Consider the following 10,295-nt stretch of genomic DNA (forward strand, 5'->3'; position numbering starts at 1 on the left):
ATAATTTGACACTAGTCCATGGGTGACAAGGCTGGGTTGGGCTAGATCCTTTCGGCTGACAGATTTTCTTTTCGTTGGGCTTTTCAAGTCCATTCACGGGCTGTCCATACTCCTAACTTAACGAGCTAGTAGATAGCCGTTGGGCTTTTGAAGTCCACATACAGCCAGCGTTGAGCGTTGTAGACTTCTAAGCCCACATTAGTGTTCGTCCCCGGTGACGGCGTAGCCTTTCGAATCAACATTCACTATCACCCACTCTCTGAACGAATCAACGGCGGCGGCGGCGGCGAGCCGGCGACGCGACGGTCCCAGCGAAGGTGGCGGAGCCCATAATGCATGTTGCATATCGCGCTGCGGAGTCAGAGCCCACGACTGTGCAGTCGCCTGGCGTCGACTCCATGGACGCCATCGGCAGCGACATTGAAGGTCGCTGGCGACGGGGAAGAGAGGCCGGAGACGAAGAAGAGGAGAGGAGCGAACCGCAGTTCCAGGAACCGCACTGATATGGTGCGGGATCCATACCCTGCTCGAAGGCAAGCCATCAGCTGGCGCATTGTTCTGTGCTTGTTCTAGGTATGCACTGCGACCAAGAACCAAATCCCGTACTTGGATCTTCGATTATTCAGACACTTTTTCATGAAATAGTTCCAATTGTTTTTTCTCCGGTTGCTCTCGTGCGTGAATTGTGAGTAGGGCTTGCAATTTAGTCTGCATCTTTTTGATGTACTAGAATTCATGAGTTCGTGTGTATGTTAGGTGGTATTTAGATCAATTACAGCTGAATTAGAAGCGAAAAATATGAAATACAGAACAATTGTTTGTGGCACCGGAGGGTACTTTTTCTCAGACCTTTTTTGTCTTCCCAGCTCCAGTTATCACTAGGTGGAGGCCAGCCGTGGTTCATTGGTCCGGTGACATGCTTTACTCCTAGTCCTAATTTGCTCAGACCAAGAATCCTGTACTTGTAACTTCTGGCATTTTGGATGTTTTTTGTTCAGTTTTGGCCTAGCCCCCAATGTTTACTCCTAATTTATAAATATAATCGGCAAAACTCCTACCTCTTCTGGAAAAAAAAGGTTTATTTCCGCTAAAGGTAGTGTGCAAGAATGCTTCAATCAAATATATCCATTATTTTCTACAAAAGAGCCTTTAGGATTTGCACTTGATTTTTCTCACAAAAAAAATTAATTATTGCCCCTATATTTTGCATTCGATCTTTCTCATCGGCTCACCATAAACAACAACAGTACTATGTTAAACATGTCACTATGTGTTTGTAATGCGTGTTTGGCTGATTCATTTTTGTCCCTCACCAAATTGAAGAGCTTCGGTTCAGAAGTTAAGCTTGCACCTTCTCATGGACAAACAAAACATCCACGCATTGCAAGTTCGTGATTAAAATTTACTAACAAAAAGGATAACAATATTCAAAAGGTTGAATAATCCAGCTACAAAGAAGAGATTATCCTATATCTCCGTTTATTAGCAATACCATATCGTAACAACCATACTTGGATACGGATCGGGTTGTGTTCAGATATTAAAATTCACTTATCATATCTTATGCCGCCAGATTCCAAGCGGTTTCGATCCAAAATTGTTCTAACAACTTTTACCTTAATTGCAGCTTCTTCTTGAACTTCTTTTTACTGTTCCTTTGTTTCTATCTTCTGTCACGGTGATTCCTCTTGAACTCTAGCAATGTTTCATGGATTTACTATGGCCTATATGAAGTGTTGAAATCCGGCAATGTTTCTTGGACTTACTATGGATCTACAAGACTACTCCTTTATCTTTCATAGCCAAGTAAAGTTAATACACAAGGCATTTAATTTCACAGCATGAAATAACAGTGCGAGCAATTTTGGACTATTGCACCAGTGATGTAAGATTTAACATGTTTTGTAGATTGATCATAGTAATCTTCTTTTTCGAAATACACTCGCACACACACACACACACGCACGTCCAAGCAGGATAGCCTATGTGAGAATGCATTTAGAGTGCTTGGAGCTGATTTTGTCATGGATGCATTGCTAGTGACAGAAACAACACCTACCACTCAAAGAAAATCCGCATTAATGGGACATATCAAGCCAAACCTGGAGTTTGTTTGTATTGGGAAGGGTATGACTACTCCATCAACCATTCGAATTACTAGTGCAAGGGCCACATTGCTCATTGTGATATGGGATAGCAATGGGAAGTTCCTCCACTTTTTTTTGTCTTCGGCTGCATATACAGTATATGCCAAACTACATACCATTACTTGTTTTTGGCAAGAAAACTTTCTCTCTCTTGGTATGGTTGTGTACTCTCTTTTTTTGGTTACTTCCTTTGAATGAACATGTATTTGCATGCTTGCTATATGAGACTCATAGATCTTAGTTATTATTAGTCATTATCACAATGCCTACACCAATTGGGGAGAAGTTCACCCCTCATACTATCATTGTTTGGTTACCCCTACCTAGCCGATTATTTGACCTATGTTGCCTAGACCAATGTTTAGAACCTAGATATGTCTGTCATTATTTCAAATTTTTGGTAGTCTGACCCAAGCTTGATCTTGTGTGACTCTTATGTTGCCATCATATTCCAATCACCACAGCTTCCAAGGGGTAGTTGGGGTCCAAAGCATAGGTAGGCCAATGCAGCTAGGTTTTCGTGCCTAGCCCGAAACTAAACGTTCTCTTGTCTCCTATACCCTCTATAGCTTTAGCAAATAATTGTAAACTAGGTTTGCAATTATTCAACCAACCAGTGATGATATATTGATTTCGCTCCACATTGTCATTAATTCAGTAGCATATCACTCCATACTTATTGAAGACCTCTTCATTGGCTCCATGCCTATCGTTGTCGGCCATCCGTTTTTAGCGCATCATTGTAGAGCTCCGCACTTGGTCAAAATGACCAAAAATTCGTCCAAATAAAGAAAACAAAGTTTTAGAGCGTGGCACTCCATGGCTACTCTTTCCACACTGATTGCACTAGTGCTGTCAACTTGATATGAATCGACCAACTTTAATTTACTAATATGTCAATAGTGCGGGCATGTATCTTCTTTAGGATCTGATGTGCATTGAAGTAGAGTGGCGCTACGAATTATGTCCACTGCAATATCAATTATGCTGTTAGAGGTTTGGTGGATACATGGACCAAAGGTATTTAGGGGGGTGGCCAAGAAGAGTGCAAAATATTGGAACCTTTCGGCATGTTATGCTCCTTTTTTATAGATGGCATGCTTTGGTCCTCGAAGTCTTTTATTTCACAAGGTGCCCAAAAGACGATGGTACCTCAAGGACACTTTAATACTTAAGGCCTACATTTGAGGACGAAGGACGATGGAGATCTTGAATGGGTTACTGTTAGCTGATCTCAGTTGTTGTGCTTGATGGTTCTGTACTATTCTCCACCGAGTAAGTATGAAGTGATAACTTCATGGGTTCAAAGTGGAGGCCAGGTGTGTTGATTGGAAGTTTGGTGCATTGCTTTCCCGTGTTGGTACCAAGTGTAAAACCTTATGGGGCCAAATTAAAGACCCCCGATATACGTATTTGGATTCTTTAATAAGTAAACATGCATCAAGATGGTCTAGTATATCAGTTCCCTTAGAGCATCATTAAACTAAATTTTTTTTATTGGTTATTCCAGCACACAAGGCTACCTATGGGTCTAAATATGAGTTCTTGCGTAGGGACAAGATTCTACTTGCTTGTTTTTTTTAGCGGAAAATCTACTTGCTTCTTTTTCCGTTAGAAGCTTCTGGTCCTGTTCTTTTTGGATGAATTATTATGGCTACTACATGGAAGTACCTCCTTGGGGTAGATCGACTAATGGAGCTACAAGCTTTGCTCTATGACGTGAGAGTCATTGTGGAACTCTAACCACCAGGTTCTTGTGACGAGCTCCCTTAAGAAGATCCAAATTTATGTGTCCTTGTCAACATTCCCAAGCGATCGGGAAATTATGTAACATTTACAAACACTATGTTGTAATTTTGAATAACGTATCTAGTGAGTAACTGTGTTCACTTGTGAGATGCATTAGATGAAAGAATTAAGAAGAAAACCTTCACCATCAGGACACTAAAATCTATTATTTTGAAGCATATCTTTAGACATACTACCTCCGAATTAAGGAATAAGGCGCCCTCGTTTTACGTGCTTTACATTTGACTAAGTATTACTTTAAATATATAAAGATTGTTTGTAAGAAATTAACATCATTAGACAGTACTTTTCAATATGAATCCAACGATACTAATTGCATATAATATAACCAAGATTTTATTACTCAATTTTTATGGTCAAAGTTCGTCTTGGAATACGCGTGCGCCTTATTCCTTGGGACGGAGGTAGTATAACCTAATAGAAAAAAAGTTTTCTAACTATTTTGCGTTGTCATCTAAAAAATTCCTCTTTAGAAACTCTGATAAAAAATTATAAATAATTGCTTCTATGAAATAATTCAAGCTACGAACACCCCCTCTCACTTAAAATATACCTACGTGAATAATAGTATAGATAGAGGGGGTTGATGTAACGATAATAAATTCTTATGTTAAAAGAACAAATATACATATTATCTCATATGATGACTGTTTGGTTTAAAAAACCACAGGACTAACACATTTTTATTTGACACCTTTACCGTAGGGGAATCCCTTATACGGTGTAATTTTATATATTCAATAAACAAGACTACCACATAACTTGCCGAAAGTAGTCAGTATCAGGGCTATGCTTAAAAATAGGCATATTATTAAATCGGTTGACAAATTATAATACAAAATGCTAATTATGGAACACATCAGTTATGCGGCTGATGTTCTACACCATCACCGCAACAACTTCTCTTGTAGAATTGAACTACTAGTTATTGTCCCATCGGTGGTTTTTAGATGAATAAAAGCTTAATCTAACATTCTAATATTGCTCAACTAATATGCCAAATTAAATTCTGACACACTATAGATTTTACTACAAACACTCATCAATAACTTTCTGTCCTTATTAGAATCACAAGTCTATCCGTAGCAACCGCCTGCAAGAGATATTAACTGTTAGTTGCAGCCTTGCTCATTTATCTTTACTATTGAAGCGGAGTTGGTTGTAGATGGCAGTGGTATCACACGTCCCTTTCCACCATGCAAAACTGCGTAATTAATTTCTTTTAAATCCAGGTCTAGTTTCCTAAAAATAGAGAAGGAAAAGTGGGAATTGGGAGCAGTTAATTGCAAATCCTACTTAGTGCTAATCGATACATATATGTTTGAGAATCTTCCCAAGGGAGGTTGGCAGCAGGACACGGTTCATCATGCATGCCATCCAACGGTTGTCGATTGTACCTATATGACTCCTCTACCTCGCGTCTCCCGGCAGAGTCAAGCCTAGCTGACATGCCCGCCCTTCACTAGACACACCATTTTCATCTTCACCATAATGTGCAGTTCAAGGCCTTAGGATGAGCCAGCGGTCAAAAGAGCTGAGAAGCTAGAAGAGTGGGAGGCGATGGAGACAGGAAGAGGGGAACCAGCTGTTTGGCGGAAAGTGGGGTGATGCCATGGCCAGCGGCTATCCATGACAAAATTGGAAATTAAAAGCGTATGCTCTCGAGTCATTCGACACATTTGAGCCAGCGGCGAGGACGAAAGTGGAAAAGATCGACACATAGAGTTAATGGCATCTACTGACTTAGGTTACTTAGGATTTGGTTTCTAGCGAGTTTTCCAAATTAATTGGTCGATCGAGCTGTCGTGAGATTACTTAGGCTTCGAGCCACGAGTTTTCAATTTCTTATTGGAGAAAATCGGAACTCCTCTCCTCACACTGAGAATGGTTGCTTATGGGGCAGGTGCAAGTGTCCATGATTTTCTACAGGCGCCACGGCCTCACATTCTGTGACTGCAACGCTTTGGTCTGGCACTAGCATCCTTTTTTTTGTGAACACTGTTATTTAGCTAGTTAGTTTAATGCCCAAATCACCTCGTGATTGTACACTGAATCAACACCAGAGCACATTGTGGGTTTGGGACTACTGAAGACCTAGTTCCTCCTGTGATCATAGATTGTAATAAAAACTTGGTCCCATCTTAGGTTAAAGATCGTTCATGTATGTGGTCCATTCTGAGTCGATGAATTAGTGTCTAAATTGGCAGCATTTGAGCTAAACTGCACCAGTGGCAGTCGGTCTGAAATATTTATTTAGAGAGCATATTTCTCAAATTGTATTTTTAACCTACCCCAACTTGCTTGGGAAAAAGGCTTTGATGTTGTAGTTTGTTGTATTTATGAATCATTATTGTTTATTTCTGGATTGCATCTAAGTTGTATGTATTGATTGATGTATGTAATGAATCACGAATATGTAATATCTTTTTAGAGAGACTAAGAATATGTTATTAGTATCTAAAACACTAGAATTGAATTGTTTGCTAGTAGTTCTACTAATTAATAGGTGAGCCAACCGCTTGACTAGCAGTTCTACTAATTACCCGCAAAAAAAAAACCAACCGCTTGACTGGCTCAACCACTGGTCTGGCTTGACTCAATCAAAGCCCTAGGAGGGAGATCATGCTGACTGGGCATTAGCATGGCTGGGTAGGCAAGTGGAGGAGGTACCTTAATTTTTACTTAAAAACGAGTATTTAATCGCCAGTGGCACATTCAAAGGAACATTTAATTACACGGGGCAGTACCCAGTGGTAGGGGTTAGGTTTAGGGTTTGTTGGCATTCCACGTGTACAACTCTAGTGAGCAGCATTGGACGGTGTTTGACGCTTTCTGTGAGATAGTATAAAGGCAGTACCAGCTGTCTATAAACTTGCACTTTAGGTTGGTCGGCTATGTGGGATGGGAGGCTACAGACTGCGGCGGTAGCAGATAGAGAGATGGTGTGATGTAGCGAGGACGCTGAGTGTTGTGCCAGAGCCAACACTAGATGTGATCCACTGAGCAGTTAGCAGTCAGTATCATAGAGGTAACATATGGGTGGAATTTACCCTCAAAACTAGCATATACCATCATGAGTATGTTTCTGTTTTACCTATTTTAGTATTTGCACCATTAGCAATTCCCATTATGGTAATGAAACATTGCCGTTTCCTTTTCAGGTTGATTTAAACAGTGAAGTGTTAACTCAGGAACATCACAAGTTGCCTAGAAATGCTGACACAGGCAGAGCTACCAATAACTTCACAGTGCAAAAGCAACTGCCTACCCAGCCTCCAAAGGAACGAACGTATATAGACATGCTACTGGGAGATGAGAATTTTGATCTACCACCGTATGTTTCAGAAGATGCCAATTCCTACAGTTCACCATCAAAGATTGAGGTTCCACTGATGAGTTTGGTGGACCACAAGGCAGCACGAAGTGCGAAGGTGAAACATCCAGGTCAAGTTTGCCATAGTGAAATCATTGTGCCTGACTCTAGTGCTGGCTCAGGTCCACGGTTTTCAGTTGCTCCAGTGTACACTTCTGCTACTTCGACTTTTCCTGAACCAGTGGAAATAGAGGAGGCATGCAATCGTGCATTCGTTGACCCAGACCAAGAAATTGGCTACCGACTCTGGCATCAGTCGTTTGAGGATCTTAAGAATCAGTATGCTCTTCATGTTGAGGTGGCATATCCTGGGAGACTTCCACCAGATACAAAGGATCCTGGACATGGAACGATTGCTGGTTTTTCTCAAACCCAACATTCTAGTGGCAGACCGGGCAATATCCACAACTATGGCCATGTACCGAACAACAGAAACTTTGAGTTCCATTACCTTCTTGAGCAGATAAAAAATCCACTGAACCATTCAATGCAGCTCATTCATATCAAGGGTCATGTACCTTCTCTCAGGTGCACATAACTCATGCAACCCTCAAGTTCATTATTACTTAGCTTTATTCTCACAAGTGCTAAGCAGTAGTTTCAGTCAGTATGCCCATCCTGCTGTACTCTGTGATCTGTTAAGCAATTGTCACCTTATATGGCTGAGCCATCCATTACCCTTTGTTGTATTTTGCATGCAGTGTTGATCCAGCTGGGAGCTTCTTTATTCAAAAGATGCTCGACACAGCAACTACTGGAGAAATAACTATGCTGTATAAAGAAATTGTGCCTCGCGTTTGCACACTGGCAAAAGATGCCTTTGGCAACTATGTCATCCAGAAGGTTTTTTCTTCCAACTCTTATGGGTTTTCATAACATGAATCTTTGAGGATGTTTGGATTAACTATTTACTTATTTTCATCAGCTTCTTGAGCATGGACTGCCAATTGACATTAGGAAACTGATTGGTCATCTATTCGGGCAGATGTTAGGCCTAAGCCTTGACGTCTATGGTTGTCGAGTGATCCAGAAGGTAAACTGATTACTGTTCACTTTCTAATATATCTAAGGTAGGGAAGCATTAAGATGTGTCTATAGATTGTTAGATTGCAAAGCTTATCCTGTGACTTGCTGGTGTCCCCAAAGTAGGGCCAAAAGGTCCTTTCTCTAAAAAATATTGCAAAGCTGCACTTCTATATTTCGAAGGCCTATGGTGTGATTCACATATAAGTTAGAACACTTAATTTAGTTAAGCTGTTCATTTCTGTTGTTAAGGTTTTCTATATCTTTAGATGGCTTCTGCCATAAATATCATGTAAGGATCGACTGCATAACTTAGTTCAAGCTGATAATTATTCTTCCTTGTTAAATCGGTACCACAGTCTGCCATATTTTTTCACGGTGAACTTGATCACTTAAGTACTTTTCTAATTGATCTGGTCTCTTTCGCCAGGTTTTTGAAATAAGCGACATTGATCAGCAGATAGAGATGGCCAAGGAGCTTGGTAGCAACCTGTTGAAATGTTCATGTGACCAACATGCAAACCACGTTATTCAGAAATGCATAGAGTGTGTGCCAGCACAGTGTAACCGATTCCTCTATAGAAGCTTATGTGGGAAGGTCAAAATGTTGTCTTCCCATCCTTACGGATGCCGTGTTGTTCAGGTGACTGTGGGCATTGCGTTTTTGACTACTTCCTATCTTTTCACGCTATTTTCTATGTGTTACATACATTATTCATCCTTCTCTCCCTTATAATCTTCCCAGAAAGTGCTGGGGTTCTGCAAGGATCCACAGATCCTTTGTGCTTTAGTCAAGGAAATTGTCGAATGTGCCAACGAGCTGTCGGTTGACCCGTTTGGAAACTACGTTGTGCAGGTAAAATATGGAGTGATTTCTAACTGATCAATAAATCTTTTGTTGAACTGAAAACTTCACCCGTGGATTTATGTAAATCTTTTGTGGTTGCAGTACATTGTGGAGCATGGAGGGCCCCACAACCTGGGAGCCATTCTGCGGAAGTTTTCTGGGCGGATTGTGCACATGAGCTGCCAGAAGCACTCTTCCAATGTCATTGAGAAGTGCCTAATCCACGGCAGCCGCCACGCTCGCCAGCGGATCATAAATGAGACCCTCTATGCAGGGGGTGCTGGGAATGCTGATCATCTCCTGGTCTGCCTCCTATCAAGATCAAACTACCATTGTTGCTTCACATGCCAGCAAATTCTAGATGACTAATCTTGTGTAGTTTCCTTGTCGTGTAGGGTATGATGATCGACCAGTATGCCAACTATGTGGTGCAGAGGATGATCAGCGTGGCGGACAAGTGGCAGTTCAAGGTGATCATAGACGTGGTGCGCCGCAATGTGGGCAAGCTGGTGACATACACCCAGGGGAGGCACGTGATCAAGCAGGCCGAGAAGCTCGTCAATGCTAGGGCGAGGCTCCATCGCTCTCTGGTGTGAGATCATAGAAGTAATAATCTACCCACCATACAATCCCCGAATCCTGAACCTGTAAGTGCCGCAACACAGGAAGAAAAGCACCGGGAAGCTAGCCTGGAATATCATGCTCCTTGTATGGATTTTGCTTCAATACACAACACTGTGGGTCTATGCATCAATTCCTAGATTGGTGTAGGAATCGTATTTGCTCCCTATGTAGTTCCAGCGATACTTTTTGAATATTGAGGGTTCGAATTACTGTGTTACATTGCGGGAGCTGGATGTGATAATCAGTAAAACTGGTATGAACTTATCTTGTTCAGCTACATATAAATGGCTCAAGTGTAGGTCTTTGGATTTAAACTGGTATGAACTTAAGCGATGGAAATCACACCTCAGCAGCCAAGGACGACCGGATCAGTGTAGAGGGCAGATTGGTGGAGGTCGGAGGGAGCAGATCATGGTCATTTGGACAGTAACTGCTGGCCTGCCGTTGCCCGCTGGAATGCCGCCGTGCCGAG

The 10,295-nt window shown here is 41.5% G+C and overlaps 1 protein-coding gene across 1 annotated transcript; it reads left to right on the forward strand.

Moving 5' to 3' along the window:
• The first annotated feature begins 210 nt into the window (after positions 1–210).
• LOC127299327 (uncharacterized) lies at positions 211–10,087 on the forward strand. The gene is made up of 8 exons (XM_051329269.2): positions 211–573; positions 7,118–7,857; positions 8,031–8,172; positions 8,255–8,362; positions 8,783–8,995; positions 9,098–9,208; positions 9,302–9,502; positions 9,595–10,087. Exons 2-8 carry the CDS (start codon positions 7,256–7,258, stop codon positions 9,793–9,795), a joined length of 1,578 nt encoding a protein of 525 aa, XP_051185229.1. The 5' UTR covers positions 211–573; positions 7,118–7,255; the 3' UTR covers positions 9,796–10,087.
• The last annotated feature ends 208 nt before the right edge of the window (positions 10,088–10,295 follow it).

The sequence above is a fragment of the Lolium perenne genome, chromosome 5 (genome assembly GCF_019359855.2).
Source record: "Lolium perenne isolate Kyuss_39 chromosome 5, Kyuss_2.0, whole genome shotgun sequence".
NCBI classification, from domain to species: Eukaryota; Viridiplantae; Streptophyta; class Magnoliopsida; order Poales; family Poaceae; genus Lolium; species Lolium perenne.